Source organism: Lipotes vexillifer, unplaced genomic scaffold, assembly GCF_000442215.2.
Source record: "Lipotes vexillifer unplaced genomic scaffold, Lipotes_vexillifer_v1.1 scaffold182, whole genome shotgun sequence".
Lineage (NCBI taxonomy): Eukaryota > Metazoa > Chordata > Mammalia > Artiodactyla > Lipotidae > Lipotes > Lipotes vexillifer.
In genome coordinates this window covers 3,636,208-3,659,556 of record NW_006798798.1, presented here as the reverse complement: position 1 = coordinate 3,659,556, position 23,349 = coordinate 3,636,208, and the positions used below count along the sequence as shown (strand labels likewise).

Genomic DNA, 23,349 nt, shown 5'->3' with positions numbered 1-23,349 from the left:
AAAGTGAAATAGAGAAGCTCGTCACTCAGGTCCTGGAGGAGGTGCACAGCACTCCTCGCGGGGCCACGTGGGAGGTCAAGGCAGGTGCAGGCAGAGAGAAGCCGCAGGACCTGAGGCACATGCCTTTATTAGGGTCCATGGGTGGAGTGCTTTGGGCTTCCTAGGCTAAGGCCAATTGGTCAGTTCAAACCAGAAAAGAGCAGGGTTTTGGTAAGGTTCAAGGGGGAGAGGGGGTTCTTACCTAAAGGGCGCACGGGGGGAAGGCCCTGAGAGGTGAGGAAGGAGGGTCGTTGGGGGAGTCATATCAGGAACTTACATTGACTTGTGACTCTGCTGGCTGTTATAGGGCCTGCGCTCCAGAGCGGGGCTAGTGTCTGTTCAAGACCCCTGCAGGCCTCTTGGCCACACAAAATGGATGCCAAGGCAGCAGTATCACGGAGTAGTTTACCAAAACTCTCAACAGCAACTCTGTGTTGTCGTTAAGATATACATCTCAAACATAAGGACACAGAAAGTTCAAAAGTGAAAGGACAAAAAGAGTTATACTACTCAAACACAAACCAAAAGAAAGGTGGTAAATTATATTAACATCTGACAAGATAAATGTTAAGGTAAAGACTCCACATAACAAAGAGGATCAATTCATAGAGATAAAAGGTTCAATCCATCAAATAGATGCACCTAAAAATAAGTTCGTGCCAATACATTTGGAAATTTAGATGAAATAGTCACATTCGTTGAAAAATATTACTTTTCAAAACTGACTTATAAAGAAAAAGAATACCTGAATATTCCTTTAGTCATTAAAGAAATTGAATCCAAAGGTCTTCTCTTGAAGAAAACTACCGGCCTAGATACCTTCACAAAAGAGCTCTAAAAATATTCAAGGAGGAAATAATTCTAGTCTCACCTAAACACTTCTTAAAGAACAGAAAAAGAGTTAATGCTCTCTAATTCATTTTATGAGGTAAATATAACCTTGATACCAAAACCCAACAATGGTGGTATAAGAAAGGAAAATTACATTTCATTTTCACTCATGAATCTAGATGTAAAAACTCTAAAAACAGTATTAGTAATAGATGTGAACTTCTTTAATGGTTCTGCTGAAAAACAAAACTACAGTAAATGTCACTCTCAGTGGTGGAATGTTGCAAGCTTTCCTACTGAGACTGGAAACAGTACAGAGATGCCCTCTGATACCATTCTAAACAGCATAAACAGCATTGGTTACTAAATGGTAACTAGTGCACATGGCAAGGAAAAGAAAAGTTATAAAGTTTGGGAAGAAAGAAATAATAGTGTCATTATTTATAGATGATAGAATTCCATATGTAGAAAACAGATCTACAAATAAATCATTAGAAATAATAATAGACTTTTGCACTACAGTAATCGGAACAGCGTGTTATTGGCACAAAAATAGAAATGTGGATCGATGGAACAGAAGAGAGAGCCCAGAAATAAACCCACACACCTATGGTCAATTAATCTTTGACAAAGGAGGCAAGAATATACAATGGGAAAAAGACAGTCTCTTCAGCAAGTGATGTTGGGAAAGTTGGACAGCCACATGTAAATCAGTGAAGTTAGAACACACCCTCTCACCATACACAAAAATAAAACTCAAAATGGCTTGAGGACTTAAACATAACACGTGACACCGTAAAACTCCTGGAAGAGAACATAGGCAAAACATTCTCTGACGTAAAACATACCGAGGTTTTCTAAGGTCAGTCTCCCAAGGCAATAGAACTAAAAACGAAAGTAAACAAATGGGACCTAATCAAACTTACAAGCTTTAGCTCAGCAAAGGAAGCCATAAACAAAATGAAAAGACAACCTACAGAATGGGAGAAAATATTTGCGAACGATGCAACCATCAAGGGCTTAATTTCCCAAATATACAAACAGCTCATACAACTCAGTAACAACAACAACAAAACCCAATTGAAAAATGGGCAGAAGACCTAAAGAGACATTTCTCCAAAGAAGACATACAAATGGCTAATATCCACATAAAAAGATGCTCACCATCGCTAATTATTAAAGAAATGCAAATCAGAACTACAGTGAGGTACCACCTCATGCTGGTCAGAATGGCCATCATTAAAAACTCTACAAATAACAAATGCTGGAGAGGGTGTGGAGAAAAGAGAACCTTCCTACAGTGTTGGTGGGAATGTAAGTTAGTGCAGCCACTGTGGAAAACAGTATGGAGGTTCCTCAGAAAACTAGAAATAGAATTACCATATGATCTAGCAGTCCCACTCCTGGGCATATATCCAGACAAAACTAGAATTCAAAAAGATATATGCACCCCTAAGCTTATAGCAGCACTATTCACAATAGCCAAGACATGGAAACAACCTAAATGTCCATCAACAGATGAATGGATAAGGAAGATGTAGTATGTATATACAGTGGAATATTACTCAGCCAGGAAAATGATAACAAAATAATGCCATTTGCAGCAACATGGATGCAACTAGAGATTATCATACTCAGTCAGAAAGACAAATACTATATGATATCACTTATATGTAGAATCTAAAATTTTTAGATTCTTATCTGTGAAACACAAGCAGAATCACAGACATAGAGAATAGACTGGTGGTTGCCAAGGGGGAAGGGGGTGGGAGAGGGATGGATTGGAAGTTTGGGGTTAGCAGATGCAAACTGGTTTATATAGAATGGATAAACAACAAGGTTCTACTGCATAGCCCAGGGAACTATATTCAATCCTGTGATAAACCATAATGGAAAAGAATATGAAAAGGAATGTATATGCGTATAACTGAGTCACTTTGCTGTACAGCAGTAATTAACACAACATTGTAAATCAACTATGCTTCAATAAAAATAGAAATAATAATGAATTTTTGCAACATTGGTAGAAACAAAGTCAATTTATAAAAATCGATTGTATTTCTTTGTAGGAATAAATATGTAGAAACTGAGATTTTGAAAAAGACCCCCCCCCCCAAAAAAAAGGGAAAGAAAGGAGGAAGGAAAGAGCTATCTACAAAGCATCACAAATAGAAAGGAATAGAAAGATTCACAGTACTTTTATTGGAAAAATCATTAAACTTTATTGATAATTTCACTGGGTAAAGATTCCAAGTTGACGGGTTTTCGGCTCCGGAGTTTTTCCCCATTCAGTTTAAAGGTGTTCTCTATAGCCTTCTGTCTTGCATTGTGTCTAATGAAAATCTGCAGTTGTTATTATCTTTGTTCTTCTGAACAGTGATATGTCTTTTCTCTTCGGCTTCTTCTAATAATTTTCCTTTGTTGCTGGTTTTTAGCATTTACTTAGGATGTACCTTGGTGTGGTTTCTTTATGTTTATTCAGCTTTAGGTTGATTGAGCTTCTTGGGCTGTGGATATATATTTTTCATCAGATTTGGAAATAATTTAGCCGTTATTTCTTCAATATTCTTTTCTATTTTCCCCTCTCTCATCTCTCCTCCTGGGACCAATTGATACTGTCTCATGGGCCTCTGATGCTCCGTCCATTTCTTTTTCCTGCTCTTGTTTCTCTCTGTGCTTCAAATGGGTAGTTTATATTGCTTGTCTTCAAGTTCACTAATCTTTTCTTCTGTAGCGTCTAATCTTTTTATTCTCATCCAACGTATTGTTTACCTCTTCCGCTTGTTTCTTTCCATCACTAGAAGGTCAATTTGAGTCTGTTTTGTAGTTTTCGTTGCTCTCCTCACCAGCTGTTATTCTCTATTATTTGCCATCATCTCTCTGACTTCTGCATCCGTTGTGTTGATTTTTTTTTTTTCCCTCTTGATCATGGACCCTATTTTATTGCTTATTCCCATGCTTGATTGGATATTGACTGTTGTAGATTTTGTGTTGCTGGATGCTAGATTTAGTGCATCGCTTTGAATAGTGTTACATTTTGTTCTAGTGCACACTTGTTACTAGACAGTAGTTGGATTCTTTCAAAGCTTGCTTTTGTTAGGGTAGGCCCAAAGCAGCCTTTAGTCAGGGCTAGTTTAACCCTACTACAAAGGCAGTAATACCCTTCTGAGGGTTATCGCCAATCTCCCTTGTATTATAAGGTCTCTCTACTCTGGCTGGTGGGCTCATGCACTGTTCCCAGTTCTTGGTGAATGTCAGGAATTATTCTGCCTCCTTGTTTCTCGTGGTTCTTTCCTCAGCCTCAGGTAGTTTCCTCTCATACATGTGCAGATCAGTAGTCAGCCAAAGACTGGTGGTGAGCCCACCTAAAGATCTCCAGAGCCCTTCCTCTATCCCTGGAACTCCCTCCTCTCTGCCCACAACTTCTAGCTACCTTGGCCTCTCTGATCTCTGATCTCTGATCTCTGATTCCTCAACTCAGCAAGTCCACTGGGTTTGGTTTGGGTTTTACTCCAGGCAGTAAGCTGGAGCAGTCGTAGTACTCACCTTGTTATTTCCCTCTCAGGGATCACAGTCCTGTACTGCTTATTGTCCAAAGTCTGAAAACTGTTGTTTCTTATGTTTTGCCTGGTTTTCTAGCTGAATAAATCTGGTCTCTGTAACTCTGTCTTGGCTGGAAGCAGAAAGAAGTCTTTGTATTTTCAGTCTTCTTTTTAACCCTTTATTGTAAATCCAGGTCAGTGTGTCCAGTAAAATAATAGTTAAATTATTTTTCAGTGAAATAAATGAATTCTGGTTTTTATATATTCTTGAGTTACAGTTGATAAATTAATCTTAAAATTATAAATTGTTATGTATTCCTGCTTCACATGACAAGTATGCGGCTCCTACCACATGCTTCTCTCTCTGCAAACTTGACAACACCCAAGCTGCTGTTCAGCAGAATGCGTTCACTCACCTCAGACTGCCCAGATGTCACAGCAATGTCAACAGCCATTTTCTCAATTTCTGTGCTTATCTTGTGGATGAGTAACAGACAGCTGGAGACTGCCCATCTGAGGACCACACTGCCCATCTGAGGACCACACTTTGAGTCGCACTGCCCTAGAGAATCCTGCAAGTGTGTGTGCAGAATATAGCCCAAGTGACTGTCAACAGGAAAACGAATGTATAGTGTTTGGTGTACTGATACAATGAATTATTCTATAGCCACACAAAAAGACGGGTGAGTCTTATAGGCGTAATGACACTAAGGTACATATAGTCCCTTTGTGCACCTATTAATGGGTCTTGGTTCCCTTTATATCTGGTTCCAGTACTGGCAAACTGAACTAAGCTGTAGTGATGCATAGATAGGCGATGACACTATAGAGATGATTAGGGAGGGACTCTATGACTGGGGGGCTGGGAGGGAACACATGGGAGTGTCTGGGGTACCAGAAATGTTCTGTTTCTTGACCTGTGTGGTAATTATGTGGGTGTTCACTATAATTGTTTGTTAAAATATGCATTTACCGTTTGTATAGTTTTCTATATTACATTTCACAATTTAAAAATTTAAGTCATGGTTTTTCACCAGAAGAACTAAAATCAGAAATGGTCAGCAGAAGTTTCTTCTGGGGAGTGAGACTCTAGGGATAGAATAGGAAACATTTTATTTAAAAAAAGTTTTTTTAATCAACTATTTCTCCCACCACATAGTAAGTGTTAACTTTTTGTATGTGTGTGCAAATTGTTTCCACCTTTTTTTGTTTGTTTCAAGAACTATATTGTTAGAAATACAGCTGCAGCCCCTTTTAACCACCATCCTTAATCCCATTGTTTTCCCTGGCTTTCCAAAAGCAATCACTATCATAAACTTGGAATTATATTTCCAATCTATTTTTTATTTCTACATGTATCCATGAATGACATAGTATTTTTTTGGTGTGTTTTATGTGTTCATAAGTGAATTCATACTTTTAGTATCTTCACTTTTTTCACTCAGTTTTCAAACATCTTTCCATGTTGAGATAGATACATAGAGTTTATTCTTTTTTTTTTTTCTTTGGCTGCGTTGGTTCCTCATTGCTGCACGTAGGCTTTCTCTAGTTGCGGCAAGCAGGGGCTACTCTTCGTTGCGGTGCGCGGGCTTCTCATTGCAGTGGCTTCTCTTGTTGCAGAGCACCGGCTCTAGGTGCACGGACTTCAGTAGTTGTGGCACACGGGCTCTGTAGTTGTGGCTCGCGGGCTCTAGAGCACAGGCTCAGTAGTTGTGGCTCGCCGGCTCAGTTGCTCCACTGCATGTGGGATCTTCCCGGAGCAGGGCTCGAACCCATGTCCCCTGCAATGGCAGGTGGATTCTTAACCACTGCACCGCCAGGGAAGTCCGAGAGTTTATTCTTTTTAACTGCATGGTGGTATTCCATCATATGAAATACTGCATTTTACTTAGCCTATTAATGGAAGTTTAAATTGTTTCTAAGTTTGTTCCTTTAAGCAATGCCCCAGTAAACTTTCTTTTACGGTTTATCGGTGTCCCTAAATACATACCTAGAGGTGGCATTGTTTGGCCATAGTGTAAATGCATTTTCTAGATTTTGACATATTGTTTTCTGAGGCGGCTGTGCACGCCCACCAGCACTTTCCCAGCATTTCCTATTGTCTTTGGTTGCTTTTCATTGTGAACTTTTTGACTGATTTTGTGAACTGATTGATTTTGGTGTCAGGTAAGTGGCAAAAATACTTTTAAATAAAATTCTAAACTCAAAACAAAATACAGCAAAGAAAAAAGATAAAAGATGAGTTTAATTCAAACCCCAACTCTGTGGGTTTTGTCCAGGTATGTCCTCTGCTCTTTGACTAACTAAAAGTAGTAAACTAGAAAGCAGTGGAAACTGGAAAATTCCTGACTGGGTGTTCAGGGAGCCAACCGAGGCTGGTCATTGAAATTGTGTGGCAAGTAAGGCAGACCCCAAACACATGCAGCGTGAGGCTTGTTCACTAGCCAGCCAGCCAGCCAGCCAGCAAGTAGTAAGCCCCACGTGGTACCCTGGGAGACCCCATTGCTCAGAATGCTGGGCAGCCTCTGTGTGTGTGACCCTACCTATTCGGTCTCGGTTATTTCGTGAAAATTGACCGAGAGAACCAGTGAAGGAATAACTCTTCTCTCAGGCATCATTTTGCCAGAATTATATATTGATTGTATGCCCTCCTTGTTTTTGTTTCTTTTATCAGAAAAACATAATTATTTTAGTATGAAATAAAATTTGTTTTAGCATTAGGATTTGAAGGAGGGGCAATTATAACTATGTAAAAAATTAAGCTGTCTTAAATTCTTTCTGGAGGGAGTATAAATAAGTGTGTATATATATGCACACAATACACATACACACACAGACATAAGCAAAAATGGTGGGCAGAAAAAGGGATTAGATCATTACCGTCAAAGCAGTGTGCACCAGCTACTCCCTCTCTGCCGCCCTCCAGGAGCTCCCCACCAGCTCTGACAGGGACTGGATGACGATGCTCCCACAGAGGCCTCCAAAGGGCCCACCCAGGCCGGAGGGCTGTGCTATCACTGCCTGGCAGTGGCTGCTTCGTTTAACCTCGGTGTACTGGATACAGGCTTGTGATGTTTTTGTCCATCAGCCAGTTGCAGAAGGAAGAAGAGAAAGAAAACGCTGAGATGGAAGAGTTGATGGAAAAGTTGGCAGCCCTGCAAGTGCAGAAAAAGAGCCTGCTATTAGAGAAGAAAAATCTGACGGCTAAAAACAAGGCGCTGGAAGCTGAACTCGAAAAGGCACAGAAAATAAATAGGTGGGATTTTTTTTTTCTCAAGCTGTTTTTTTTTTTTTTTAATAGTTTAAAAAGACAATTGAATATTCTATTTCATATTCTTTATCTTTTCTTTTTCTAATGTTGGCAATGAAATGGAAAGGGATAAATGAGATTATTAAATACCAACATATAAACTATGACCAACATCGGGCTTCTCTGGTGGCTCAGTGGTTGAGAGTCCACCTGCCAGTGCAGAGGATACGGGTTCGTGCCCCGGTCCGAGGAGATCCCATGTGCCGCGGAGCGGCTGGGCCCGTGAGCCATGGCCGCTGGGCCTGCGCATCTGGAGCCTGTGCTCCGCAACGGGAGAGGCCCGCGTACCGCAAAAAAAAACCTTAAAATATGACCAACATTAACCAACATTATTGTTCAATTACAGTTGATAGTCATAATGCTGACCCTAGGACTCTGCAAGTTCTAGAAGTTCTTTACTAAGTGTTTCCCAAAAGTCTAATCCAGGGATTACTGGATTCCTTTTTCAAAAATATCTTTTAAAGAACACAGCCAAAAAATTAATAGAATAATATGTGTTAGTCTGTTAAGTGTGTTAAGCATTTTGTGATTCCTATTGACTTGGCTTGTAGTCAGTAATTATGCTTCCTTTAAATTCAGTTACCTCTTCTCACCTTGAAACTAAATAGAAGATTTAGGCTGCTGCAAAATACACTTAAATGATAATGACATGCTTGCTATTTTTATAATACAGATATTCACTATGCCCTGGCCATGCAGGCTAATGAATTTTTTATTCCACCATTTGGGGGACCTCTCTAGGAGATCTCAAAAGAAAATTGACGTCTTCAAAAAGCAGGTGGAAAAAGCCATGGAGAACGAAATGTCTGCTCACCAGTACCTGGCAAATCTTGTTGTCCTGGCAGAGAATATAACCCAGGAACGTGACAATCTTATGTATTTGGTAAGTTTCCTCAGTTACTTCAAGTATGCTGCAAGTTAATATGCAAACATAATTTTAAAGGTTTTTTTTTTTTAATGATCCATAAAAAGCTGCATCTTTTTACATTTCAACCATAAATTTTCAAGTTCTCCAAAATTTTATTTTTCAACCATCAGTGAAAAACATTTTTGAAAGGCAAATAACCCAAACTTTTAAATACTGGCAAATGATATTTTAGAAGGTAAACTAACTGAATCAGTCCATTCAACTGGGAACAGTAGTCATAAGGCCTCTATTACACACACAGGTGCATCTTTATATTCTCTCTGTAAAGTTGTCTTAATGTAGTCCCTGTTTGAAGATGAAATGTAGGAATCCTAGACAGGTTAAATAGAGTTCATCCCAGTGACACAGTTTAAAGGGCACAGAGAGGTCGCTCCAGGGGTACTCATCCCACATTGTTTCTAGTAGCACCAGTCCTGAGGAAAGGAATTGAGTCCATTATTGGTGGTCCCCAGATGAGCGGTCCTCAACCTTTTTGGCACCAGGGACTGGTTTCATGGAAGACAGTTTTTCCATGGACTGGGGTGGGTAGGGGATGGTTTCAGGATGATTCAAGCGCATTACACTTATTGCGCACTTTATTTCTATTATTATTACATTGTCATATATAATGAAATAATTATACAACTCACCATAATGCAGAATCAGTGGGAGCCCTGGGCTTGTTTTCACTTGCCACTCACTGATAGGGTCTTGATATGAGTCTGCAAGCAATTCATTTATTATGGTCTCTGTGTAGTGAAACCTCTCTGCTAATGATAATCTGTATTTAGAGCCACTCCCCAGCGCTAGCATCACTACCTCAGCCCCACCTCAGATCATCAGGCAATAGATTCTCATAAGGAGCGTGCAGCCTAGATCCCTCGCATGCGCAGTTCACAGTAGAGTTCGCGCTCCTATGAGAATCTAATGCTGCCACTGATCGGACAGGAGGTGGAGCTCAGGCGGTAATGTGAGCGATGGGGAGCGTCTGTAAATACAGATGAAGCTGCGCTCGCTCGCCTATCGCTCACCTCCTGCTGTGCAGCCCGGCTCCTAACAGGCCATGGACCAGTACCAGTCTGTGGCCCAGGGGTTGGGGACCCCTGCCCTTGATGATGGAGCGCTGCTCAGCCAGCAAGAGTGATGCTGTGGGCATGATCTCACATCTCCACGCTGATTTTAAAAGATGTCTACAGCAGGTTGTGCAGTGAAAGAAGACAGATGCTGTGCCAAGCTATGTGTTGAAAAAAGTCTGATAGAATTTACCACAAAGTATAACAGTGAGTTAGATAATTGTATCTCCAAATGGTGAAATGACAGGTGATTTTTAAAAAAATCTTTTTTACCTATCTGCATTTTGTGATTTTTCTACTTTGAATACATATTGCTTATGTACATTTAAACATGTTTATTTAAGCAATGTTGCAAATCTCTGGTGGCATAGGATTAGAAGTAATAATTTAATGCATGTCATTCCAAGAGCCCAGCAGACTTTCTGTAAGAGTCAGAAATCAGCCAACTTGGAGGTAACTCCACCCTTCCTCAGGGTGATTGAGGGGCAGAGAGTCTGTCAGGATGTGTCACAGGCTTCTTCCCATCTGTTAGAAAGATGTTAAGTTCCTTCTTAGGAAAATGGACACAGGCTTTTAGCCATTGTTTACATAAGAGGACATATAAATAGTATACAGCTCTTGGGGCAAAATGTTGATCTTTACTTGTAATAAAAGAAATGCTAATTAAGCCAGTCTTGAGAGTCCATTTTGCACTTATATTAATGTTACAAAATTTTTTTTAATTATAGTAGTTGCTGGTAGGAGCGTGGTAAGCGTGGCTATGCATTACTGGTGATTTCTGAGCCCTTCCCCGAGCCTTTTAGAGGCAGTTTGATTTTGACATGCCATGGTAGGAGCCTTAAAAGCATTCAGACCTCCTGAACCAGTAGTCCCCTCCTGAGAGGTCACTATCCCAGCCCAAGTGCTGAAGTCTCTGGCATGTTCTGTGCCAGTGCTGAGTGCCCATTTCCTCTTCTGCTGTGTCTCCTGGGCTTACCCACTGGGATATCGAGGGCAACACAAAAGCTTGTTGAAAAATGGAAAGTGCCAAGCAAACGCACTCATCCAGCAAACACTCATGGGAACCTGGCTGCCTCGTGTCAGGGCCATCTTGTTTACAGGGTGGGACATGCTGGTTCCCCCAGGAGGCAGGCCCTGTACCTCCTGTTTGGGCCAGAGAGCATCCCAGGCTCCCATGATGAAGTCAAGAGCCTCCTCGACCATCAGAAGGTCCCCTTAGGCTCACTCATATTTGTGGACCCAGGATGGAAATACAAATGGAGGCCATATACTGCTTGTCCAAATACTTAAAAGTTACAGATTACGCCAACAGACTGTTAATAAAATGTGTTCTCTCCTCCCGCCTTGACCTTTGTTATTATGGCCTGAAAGCCAGGTCAGATTTAGAATCTTCAGACCCTCCAGATGCAGGGGGAGCTGCTCTCAGCCTGCCCTGGCTCCACCCACCATGAGGGACCTCAGTGTGCACACGGACTGCTGTCCCCTTGGCCCTGCAGGCTCCTTGCCCCTGGCAGCCCCAAAACCAGCCTCTGTAGCTGGGGTTCGGGGGTGGTACTGGCTGCCTCTGCCCTGTCGTGGGACTGTTGGCCGTGCACCCTCACCTTACCCTGTTCTGGTCTCCTGGGCCTTGTGAGAGCCCCCTATATAGTAATTTATTGATACTGGCATCTTCATTTCGAATCCCTTTAGGATGGGTTTCCATGTGACTTGCGGCAAGTTTAACTCCCTGGGTCTTAGTTTTCCTTTCTAGAAAATCACTTGTCACTACTGTACTACCTTAGAAGGAATGCTCACCTTTACTTTTTAAAAAAATTTTACCATTTGAAATGGTTAATTTATAGTGTGTCCCATCTGGATATTAATCTAAATCATTCCACTTCAGTGACATCCCTCTTTGATCTACTGCCCGTCACATTTGGTTTGGAGAATGGCATTTTGCGTTCATCTCAAGTTATCCTTAATTTTGTTAATTATTCAGATAGTCCAGTGAGAAGTTTATTTGCATGTTGGCACTTGTTCATTGGATATGATGGAAGGAATGGTATATTCCCCAAGAATAGAGAAGTGTCCTGGAAGCTCACATCCCCCTTGTTTGCGGGGCTCAGATTCTCCAGTTGTACCCAGAAGGGGCGCCCAGGCTGCCGTTCCCGGCTCTTGCCCTCCTCAGCTGTTGGTCCAAGTTCTGCCCACAGCCCTCACACAGGGGATAGGAATCTGGAGGTGGGGGGCTGGAGAGGTGTCAGGCCAGGACGAGTGGCAGAATGGTAATACTCTTTGTAGTAATACTCTCAGCAGAAGATTTTTTATTATTTTAATTTTCCTGTTAAACTAAGAGCCCATTGTTTTTCTTTTCACTTTACTCTGTAGGCTAAATGTTTAGAAAGTGAGAAGCATGGAGTTCTCAACAAAATCATAGAAGGCAATATTCGCTTGGGAAGGTTGGAGGAAAAAGTCAAGGTAAGTGGACATTTAGCCACTCCTAATGGGAATGGGCTTCCTGGGGTCAGATTTCCATGTTTAAGAAAACGACCCATTTTGCATGTATGTATCACTGATCATCCACAGAGTAAAGCGGTATTGGGTTTCTCTGGCAGAAATAGCACCTCTCGGACTTCTCTGGTGGTGCAGTGGTTAAGAATCCGCCTGCCAATGCGGGGGACACGGGTTTGAGCCCTGGTCCAGGATGATCCCACATGCCGCGGAGCAACCAAGCCTGTGCACCGCAACTACTGAGCCTGTGCTCTAGAGCCTGTGAGCCACAACTCCTGAGCCCACGTGCCACAACTACTGAAGCCCATGCACCTAGAGCCCGTGCTCTGCAACAAGAGAAGCCACTGCAATGAGAAGCCCGCATGCAGCAATGAAGACCCAACACAGCCAAAAATAAATAAATTAATTAAATAAAATTGTTTTTTAAAAGCACCTCTCGGGACTTCCCTGGCAGTCCAGTGGTTAAGACTCCGTGCTTCCCCTGCAGGGGCACGGGTTCGATCCCTGGTCAGGGTACTAAGGATCCTGCATGCTGTGTGATGCAGCCAAAAAAAAAAAAAAAGAAATAGCACCTCTCCATTCATTAAGTAAACTTCGGTTCATCTGCACAATAAGATACCATGCAGCTGTTTAAAAACAAAAAAAGATACAGAAATATCTCTAGGCTCTATCCTTGCTTTGTTATTTCTTCCAGAGACAACATCACCTTTTAACAGACTACGTAATTTATTGATTATGTTTGTTGGTTACTGTTTGTCTATTCTGACCAGAATAACAAGTGACAGGATTTTTTCTCTTTTTCTGTTTTTGTTCACTGGTATATCCCAAGCACCTAGAATCGCACCTGGTGCATAGTATTTAATTAATTCAATAACTATTGGGGGAATTAAATAATATATTTTACAATTTAAAAAATGTAACAAGATCAAAAGCAGTATACAAAACAGTATCTCAACTCTGCATCAGAAAGGCTAGAAGGACTATACCACACTATTAATGATGGGAATCTGCATAGAAGTATTATGAGTAATAAAGAGCAGTTGTAGTTTGTTCTTTTTTTCCTGGTTTTCCTGTTGGCTTTAATTTCCCAAAGAGAAGGTCTGATCTTCAGAGCGGTTGGCCTTGTCTTGGGAATTTGTCTCATTACTGTTCATCTGAATAAGAACAGTAAAAATAAAAAAGTTCCACCCAGTCACCCAGAGAAGAAATCTGTGAGCCAGATCCAGGTCAGATAGGGCAGGATCTCTGGGAAAGTGAGGAGAAGAGACCTGGAAAAGGCTTGTCAAAATTCAGAGGTGACAGGGACTTCCATGGTGGTCCAGTGGTTGAGAGCTCTGCGCTTCCAACGTAGGGGGTGCGGGTTCAATCCCTGGTCAGGGAGCTAAGATCCCGAGTGCCTCGTGGCCAAAAAACTAAAACATAAAAAAACAGAAGCAATATTGTAACAAATTCAATAAAGACTTTAAAACTGGTCCACATCAAAAAAAAAATCTTAAAAAAAATAAAATTCAGAGGTGACATCTCAGTCAACCTTAGCAAAACCCTCCTAAAAGTGAGAACATCAACTTGGAAGTCAGGGCAATGATGAGATCTGGGAAATCAGAGCTGCAGACAGAAGTATTTCAGAACCAGGCTGGATTCAGAGAGCCAGAGAAGGGACTGCAAGAGAAGTGGTGTGTGAAGCTTGGAAGTTGACCCATTGCTCTCACCGTCGCAGGAACCTCATCTCATCCCCAAAGAATTCAGTGGCCTCCATACAAAAATTCTTTAAGAAAAATAGAAGTATAATTTTCTTACACAGGATGTAAGCGCATCAGAAATAATGTTGCCACAAAGGAGATCAAAATTGAAACCTGTACTCTAAGGTAAACTGATACGTTGGTAAGTAGACAGACAAGTAAGGAGGTAGGCAGGTAGCCAGGTAGCTCAAACTCAATAAAACAGTAAAAGCTGGGGGAAAATGCCAAAAAGCAGAGACACAGATGGCCAGACAAAGGAGGATGTGAAATGGAACTGACATAACTCAGGGAAGAAATAGAAGGAAAGGAGAAATGTAGACTAAATTATAAGGAGCCCAGGGAGAAAGATATCATAAAAGCAGGATAAGGGACATAGAGGATAAATGAGAAAGGCAAAGACAAGAAGGCAGAAATAAAAAGAACTAGTAGAGGGAATTCCCTGGCCATCCAGTTGTTAGAACTCTGTGCTTCCACTGCTGGGGGCCCGAGTTCGATCCCTGGTCAGGGAGCTAAGGTCCTGCAAGCCACAAAGTGCAGCCAAAAAAAAAAAAAGCCACTAGTAGAAAGTGATAGAGATCCAATTTACCTAAAGCAGAAATCAAAACAATGGTACTTATTCTGCTCCAAAGAGTAATTCTTAAAAGTTTTTATTCATAAAATTTTCTGAAATAAATGAAGAGTTGAATCTACATATTGAAAGGGCACATTAAGTACCTATGAAAAACTGACCCAGGATGGCCCTAGAAAATTGACATCAAGACCTGTGACTTCAAGACAAAGAAAGAATACCTTGGACACCCAAGCAAAAGACCAGGACATAAGAAAAAGAAAATCATGTTGGCATAACACTTCTCAACAACAACACTGAATGCCAGAGAACAGTGGAATTCCATCTATGAATATTCAAGGATGTTTTCATCCAACCAGGCTGCTCTTCAGACAGCTGTGACCATATAAGAACTCGAACATTTTTTCCATAAACCTTTCCTAAGGATCAATCAGCTTGAGTTCAGCCAAGAAATGATTGGGCAAATTTCAGAAAAGTACTGCTCATGAGCAAAGAATATATTGAACTGTGAACTAAGACTTAAAAATAGCAGGGATAAGGCTGATGCAACAAAATGCAGACATAATACAACCTGACAACATAGAAGTAATACAACCAAGGAAAACATGACAGGTAAAGGGGGAGGGAAGTTAGAAAGTCGAATGAACTTGCTGATTGCGTCACCTGTAATAACTGAGGTCAAAGGGTATCATTTAAAGATGAAAACTTCAGTAGGAGGAGCTTAAGCATATTTAAGTAGGGGAAGAGTGAAGAAAAGATTGTCAGGAGCTAACATTATGTTACTTTAATAAATGAGGGGACGAAGGACATGTAATATAAAGGCATAAAAATAAAAGTAACCACAAGAATCAAAAGAGATTCATTCCTTAATAGCAAAATTACAACAGCAAAAAAGAGCGAAGAAAACAGACTACATTAAAGTCTTTAAAAATGTGTGTAGATAAAACAATAAAACATAAGATAAAATTGAGGCAAACAAATCTGCCCTATAGAAAATAGAAATGAGTTAATTCACCCATTAACAGGAAACAATTTTAGATTATATTATAAAGGAAAACACTATTACATGCCAGAACCAAGAGACAGTCAGGAACAGTGTTTCAGAAAGATGAAAAATAAAAGGATGAGTGAAGATAATACAGATTTATGCAAACAAAAGGAAAGCATAGTTGCGATCTTTACATTTGCCAAGAGAGAATACAGGCCAAAAGCACTAAATGAGTCCAAAAAAAAAAAAAAAGGAGAGGACTTGATAATGCTAAAGACTACAATTAATAATATATAGTAGTTATGAATGCCTACGTACTAAATAGCACAGCAGCAAATTTTATAAACTACAGGAGATACAAGGGGAAATGGAAACTTAGTGATAATAGGAGCTTTAATCCGCTTCTCTTGGTCTAAGACAGATCAAGAAGTTATACAAAAGTAAGAATATAGAAGATTTTACAACATAATCTATAAGGTTTATTTGTGTGTGTATGTGTGTGTGTGTGTGTGTGTACACACACACACACACACACACACAGAACAATCACGAAAATTGATCATAGACTGGCTACCAAAAAAAAAAAAGCCTCAATAAACCCCTAAAGTAGAAATAAGGCAGACATTTGTTGATCAAAAAGATAAATACCAGAAATTAAACAAAATCAGAGCAGAAAATGTTCTTTCACCTGGAAATGTAAAAACTGTATAGTAAACGAACTCTTGGGTCAGAGGAGATGTATAAATTGAATGTCATAATTTCTAATGGGAACTACAAGTCAGAATCTATGTGACAACAGTTTTGGAAATGCTCAGAGGGAAATCTGTTAACCTTAAGTACTATACAATAAAAATTTAAGAAGGAAAATAAGTGAATCAGGCTTTTATCTCAGTCACCTGTTTACCAATAGAGTATGACAGACCTTGCCAGGTCCTTCTGTTTTAATTTTTATTTGTGGCATATAAAAAACTAGGCATGATACAAGTCAGAAATTTGGTTTTATTAGACTTGAAATTTTTTTATTACTTTATGTGACTTTTGTGATCCAGACTTGCCCTCTCAGATCAGACTTGCCCAGGGCTTACTCAGTTCAGGGCCTCTGACAGGCCAAGGAGTGGAGAGGGAACGCATCCACAAAGCTATTCGCCTGGGCCACGGGCAGCACCCCCTCACTCAGAGATCATCCTCCTCCCCCAGGGGTACAGGAAGCAGGCGGCCCTGAAGCTGGGTGACATCAGTCACCGTCTGACAGAGCAGCAGGAAGACTTTGCTAGCAAGACAGCTCAGTACCAGCAGGAGATGAGGCACCTCCATCGGATGCTGCAGGACAAGCAGAATGTCCTGGACCAGGCGCTGCAGCAGAAAAGGTCTGGCCACCCCAGCCCTGTTGCCATGTTTTTGTTTTTTGAATGTTTGGTAGAATCCTCCAGTAAAACCCTCTGGACCTGCTTTGTTCATTTGATTGCTTATTTTAGTTTTATCTGATTTTAATATTAAATATATTTTAATATTGGTTTTTTTATTTGCTCCTCGTTTTTTTTCTTTGAAAAGATTTTCCCTAGCAATTGACATAGAACGTTGTATAAGTTTAAGGTGTACAGTGTGATTTGATATACATATATATTGTGAAATGATCACCCCAATAAGGTTAACATATCCTTCACCTCATGTAATTACCATTTTGTTGTTGTTGTTGTTATGGTGAGAACATTTAAGATCTACTGTCTTAGCAACTTTCCAGTGTACAGCACTGGTAATTATAGTCCCAGTGCTGTACAGTAGATCCCAGGTCTTTAATCCCTCCTTTAAAAATTCCTGTTGTTTGAATATTGGACTTCCTAAATCAATCCAGTCCTCTCATTGTCCTTCCCTTTTTCCCCCTCTTTTCCATCTCTTTGATATTTTTATTCTATTCCATTTTCTTGGGAGATTTTATTAATCTTTGATTAAATGTTTTATTTCTGCCATTATGTTCTCATTTCTGAGAACTTTAAATTTCAGATTCTTCCCTTTTTGTAAGATCATAGTCATAAGATTATGGGTATATCATGTTCTCTGTGGCTGTAAGGTACTCTGTCAGTTACACCTTTGTCCTTTATTATTATTATTATTATTTTTTTTTATTTATTTTTTTTTTTTAACATCTTTATTGGGGTATAATTGCTTTACAATGGTGTGTTAGTTTCTGCTTTATAACCACCTTTGTCCTATAAACGTGTGATAGAGGAGGTGTTGCCAGTGTATTGAAAACCCTGGGGAATAGCACATGTTTTGTGGAGGTGAACCTGGTGGTCCCCTCACGTAGTTTGGGTTCACATTTAAGTCGGCCTTTTCAGGATGGCTGTGTTGTCTTTGACAGACTGGAACGTGAACTGATGCACGTGGAAGAATCATAATGACACTCAAATGTGATTTTCTTCAAGTTACAGTAGAATCCGTGTATTTGTTACCAGACAGAATGCAGACAGCTGTTTATGTTTTCTATCAGCCGGATGTTTCTTAATGCCCAGGCAAAATGAAGTCTTATCTAACAGGTTTTCTGTAGTCACAGAAGTTCTTACCACCATAAGTGGTCACTTTGTAAAAGTTGGGCCGGTACCAACTTTCTTGCCAGACAGGAGGTTTAGAATTGCGTTAATAAAATGGAACTTTGTTTTTCACTTTCTCCCTTATTCCATGTTTTGCCCTTTAATGGTTTGAAAGTTAAACATTCTATTTATGTTCTTTCAGTGGTTGCCCTTGAAATTTCATATGGATACCTAACATTAACAAAAATCTAAAGTTAATCAGCACCTCTACATCTCTACCCGCAAATGCAAGACCTAACGCTCTAACCTAATTATTTCCCACTCAATTTATATGCTCTTGTTGTCTAGTGTCATTACATGTAGATACAGATATGTGAAGATGAAAAGCAAAGATCTATTTGATATCATTGTTTTTAGCCCCAGAAATTAGATATTACTAGTTTCAATATAGTTATTTTATTTTGATTTACCTAGAGTTTACCAGTTTCTTTGCTTACTATTCTCTTTTGCATCTTAGACCTTATTTCTCAGATTATTTTCCTCCTTCCAAAAGTACATGCTTTAGAAGTTTTAGTGAGAGTAAGCTTTCTTAGTTTTTGTTTATCTGAAAATGTCTTCATTTTGCCCTCATCCTTGTGAGTTGATTTTTGCTGGGTTCTACCTTGACAGTCTATTCTCTCAGCACATTCCACTGTATTCTCTGTTTCATTATTGCTGTTGAGAAGTCTTTTGTCATTTTTAAAACTAGATGATCCATCATTTCTCTTGCCTATTTTAAGATCTCCTCTGTCTCTTGTCGTCTGCAGTTTCATTGTATTTAACTATGAATTTCTTTTCACTTATCTGCTTGGTATAAGTTATTCTCTATATGTGTGATTTTGTGTCTTTCATTATTTCCAGAAAATTCTCAGTCGTTATCTCTCTCTCTCTCTCTCTCTTTTTTTTTTTTGGCTGTGCCGTGTGGCTTGTGGGATCTTAATTCCCTGACCAGGGGTCAAACCTGTGCCTCCTGCAATGGAAGTGCAGAATCGTAACCACTGGACCACCAGCGAATTACCAGTCATTATCTCTCTCTTAAAATAAGTCTTTTCCCCTCATTGTTTCTAGATTTCCTTCTGGAACTCATATTAAATGTATGTTAAACCTTCTTATTGAATCTTTCATGTGTCTTATCTTTTACATTTTCTATCTCCTTGTTTTTTCTGGTCTACATTCTGGGTAATTCTCAATATTTCTGTTTACTAGCTCTCTGTTCAGTTTTGTTCAATGTACTGTTTAACCTAGCCATGGAGGTTTTTTATTTCAACAACTGTATATTTCAATTTCAGAAGTACTGTTTGGTTCTTTTGAAAATCTAACTAGTCGTTTTTAAAATAAATTTTTGGTCTTTGCTTATCTTTAATACATCTTTTATTTCTTTTAACATTTTATTCATAGTTATTTTATATTCTGTGTGTGACAGCTTCATTATCTGCAATTTGGGGATCTGAAATCTGGTTTTGTTGACTCTTGCCCTGTGTGGCTTATTTTGTTCTATGTACAGTAATTTTTTTACCATGAACTCATGTATGGATTGAATTTAGTCTGTGGAGTCTTAGGGGCCTGGACTGAGGATGTTTTCTCCAGAGAAGGTTTGCATTTGCTTTTCTTTGGTGCCAGAGAGTATTTCCAAACCTGGAGTCACTTTAATTTTATTATTAACTTAAAAAAGAATCTACAGTAATGCTTTTTTTTTTTAATACAAAAGGACTTTAAAAATATTCACAGGGAATTCCCTGGCGGTCCAGTGGTTAGGACCCTGCACTTTCACTGCTGAGGGCCTGGGTTCGATCCCCGGTCAGGGCGCTAAGATCCTGCAAGCTGCATGGCCAAAACCAAAAAAAAATTTCACAATGCCATTATTACATTTACAATGAATGTATAACTTCTTAATAATATATTTTTCTGAGCTGCATTCTGGGTGGTTTCCTCTGCTCAATATTCCACTTCATTAATTCTCTCTTTGGTTGTGTCCAATGTACTTTTAACTCATCCATTGAGTTTTTTCCCTGATTGTCTCAAAAATGTCTTTTTACTCTTGGTTCACTCCAGTTAGGGACTGGGGATGCTCTACTATGGGGAACAGTGTATATTCAAACCCCAGATTCATTTGAGAACAAGTCAGTGGCTACAGTCCCCAAGGAGCCTCTCAGAGCAGATTTCTTTTGAAGATTGGCAGATTTTTCTACCCAACCATGCCTCCTTTGAGGGTTCTTCACATATATCCACTTACCTGCCTAATTCTGGGACACATAGTTCACAGTGTTGCTAGGAGGAAGAGGGGAAACATGGATGTGAGTGAGCCCTGTGGTTTTCTGTTGCACCCAGTTTGCATGCGCCCAAGACTAGTCTCCATTCTACAGAAATCTGGGTTTCTAGCATGGGCTTTTGTCCTCAAAGCAATACAAACATTTTGTTTACCAAACTCCGTGGTTTCAGTTTAATCCTCTTTTTTTTTTTTTCTGCCCTTAGAGATTTCCTTCTCTCTTTGTTTTGAGTTTAACTGTACATTATCATGATGTAATGTATCAAACATCTGGGTGTTTTGCATCAGAAAATGGAAGCATGGAGATTTTTTAGACATAGAGTAATTAGTGGGCATCATGGGCTTTGGAAGGAAACAGCAGTTCACAAGGAAAGTGACACTGGACGAGTGGATGTGTCACTGGCCTCCCTGAATCTCTGTGGTGTCCTCCTCTTTAAACAACAGTGGTAAGTCCACCTGGTAATCCAGTTGCTAACATTTTGCGTAACCACCGGGCAGTGTCTGTGAAAGAGCTGGCCTTCCCAGCCCTGCCGTCCTGCATGAGGCCCATTCCTCCTCTCAGGCTAAGGCTTGCTTTTCCCTCCCCGTGGGGCTCATGTGAGGTGGTGGCAGGTATCTGGTCTGCTCCCCCAGTGGACCACAGCCCTGCGAGGACATGTGTACCTTGCCTGCCCTGTTTCCTCAGCTCCCCACATGGGGCCCGTCACACAGTCCTGGCTCAGCCTTGGTTCCCTCTGGACACTCGCCCCTCCTGGCACATGGTCTGGGCCAGTCTTCTCTGTGACCTGGGTTGTGATCCTCACTCCCCACAGTTGGTCCCCTCCTCACCCTCTCACTCACTCTCTGTGTCTGGGCCCATCAGCTGCTCTGTGGATGAAGGCTGTGAAAGGTGTCTGAGTGTTGGCCAGGTCGCAGTGGGGACACTGGAGAGGCCTACAGGGCCCATGCTGTGTGGGCACCCACAGCCAGGCCGTTGTGCGGTAGGTCAGCCACTGCAGTTATTGTGTTTTATTTTTGTAACATTAATGCCATGGAGAACAAAGGGTGTGTGCACTGGTGCCAAAATAGAAGAAAAGGCAGAACATAGAGAGGAAATCTAAGACGTCATTTTCAGCCTGTGCCTTTGTGTTTTTTTCTATTTCCAGGGGACATTGGGCTTCATTCGACACTGGGAATCTTTGCTTCACAACCCACGCACAATGGGCTCTGTTCTCTGACTTTAAACATTCTTCCACTTGGCTTCTCACTACTTTAGGATTCATAAGGGATCTATAAGTATTTTTTTAAATTGTGTTATTTTAAACTTTTCCTTCATATTGTTTATTTCTCTCAGAGAAATGGAAGGTGAGCTTGAGGTTGTTTGGGAGTCCACCTCCAAGGAAAACCGAAGGATCCGAGAACTTCTCCAGGCCACGCTGGAGAGGACAGGCCCGTGGGACAACACCAGAGCTTTCGCGGACCACTGCCTGGACGGCGTCTCTCAGGGAGACATGCAGGATGGCTGCCGCTTCAGCTTCTGTGACCTGAAGCCGCCTCCCACCTCCCACCAGGGTCTGCGGGAGCCCCTGGGCTAGGGCCCCTCGGTGGAGAGGTCTGCCCTACACAGGACAGGGAGCACGGAGGAAAGGGCAGACTCCCGCCAGCCACTGCAGCGTTTCTTCTCCTCAGGGCAAGGAAGAAATACTGTCTCAGAAATTTAACCTGCTTTTTTCCATTTTGCTTTATATTAAAAATGTGCTGCTGAACTATATTTAGCCAGTGCACATCCTCTGACCCCATTGCCACCGAGCTGGGCTCTGTGAGATCCATTGCTCAGGCTAACAGGTGACCTGGCAAGCTGGCCTGTCTCCGGGCTCCTAGATCTGCGCTGGGAAAGCCCCAGAGGGAAGGGCGGGCAGGCCCGAGCTCTCAGCCTGTGTGTTTGATGAGTTAGTTTCATTGTCTGAGCCATCGATGGAAGCCCCAGCGATGAGACCTGTGCGTTCACTCTGGGTGATATTTTATTGTTTGGCAAAAAACAGGTGCTGGTCTTCGTGCCCCAGTCGGTTGTACAAAATCTGTCCTGCCCTCTCCCCGAGCCCTTCCCTGCCCTCCTGGAAAGGTAATTTTTCTGGGGCCACGTAACCTCCCTCCCCTTCTGAGAGCCTTGACTTTGAGCGCCAAGGTGGGGTCCCTGCCCCACTGCCACCACCGAGAAGGATGCCGGGGCCGTAGTCCAGCTCCACCCTGTGCCACCTCCTCAGGTAGATCATCCCTGCCTCCAGGACCGTTCCTGGGACTCCTGGCGGTAATGCCAGCTCTCTAGGGCTGCTTGTCTCCGGGATGCTGGAAGAAGGCTACAAAGGATCCTAAACAGTGTATGGAGGGTAGAATCCCGTCACATCCTTTTACCAAACCCCTCATAGCTAAGGCCTGTGTGGTTTCAGGTGTGCAGATAGACCCAGTGTTGGTCCCTGGTCATATATAAAAGTTACACACATGTGCTCTTTGGTTGCTAAGTGGGAAGTTGAGATAGAAAATCATTGTTCTTTTACATTTTAAAAGAGGTTGGGTGGGCTAGAGGTTGGGTGGGTGGTAAGGCCTGACTGCTGGTGGGGGCGCTCCTGTCATCCTGCCGGTTTCCAGTCTGAGCAGCAACCGGTCCCATTCTCTCTTGGTCCTGGTGAGTCTTCATGTGGCTCTAGAAAGGTCCTGATCAGGTTGAAAGTAACCCAAGGCAAACAGTTAGAAAACATGACCCAGGGACCCAAGTGGGCCCTGCTGCCTTTGGCACTATTGAAAAGTAGCCCTGGGGAAGTCAGAGCTGAGTGGAGAGGGTCCAGGCGCAAGTGTGGGTGTGAGTTTTGTGTGACAGCAGCTGGGGGGCTGTCCTGTCTTGCCATTGTCCCGTGCAGAGGGGTGGAGGGATCAGAAGTGACGCCTTTCCCCTCAACCTCTGAGAAGATGGGAGAGACCCCACCCTCTTCCAACAGCTTACATCTCTGTAGACCAGCGGGTCATCTAACTCTTAGGAGAGGGCGGAATTCTGG

At 41.5% G+C, this 23,349-nt stretch overlaps 1 protein-coding gene across 1 annotated transcript in view; it reads left to right on the top strand.

The window, feature by feature from the left end:
- CEP89 (centrosomal protein 89) overlaps positions 1 to 21,894 on the top strand; it is an 80,501-nt gene extending 58,607 nt beyond the window's left edge. Inside the window, exons 15-19 of the mRNA XM_007470943.1 lie at positions 7,501 to 7,668; positions 8,464 to 8,605; positions 12,070 to 12,159; positions 16,685 to 16,854; positions 21,654 to 21,894. Coding sequence (XP_007471005.1) covers positions 7,501 to 7,668; positions 8,464 to 8,605; positions 12,070 to 12,159; positions 16,685 to 16,854; positions 21,654 to 21,894 — 811 coding nt within the window. The remainder of the gene's footprint in view (positions 1 to 7,500; positions 7,669 to 8,463; positions 8,606 to 12,069; positions 12,160 to 16,684; positions 16,855 to 21,653) is intronic.
- The last annotated feature ends 1,455 nt before the right edge of the window (positions 21,895 to 23,349 follow it).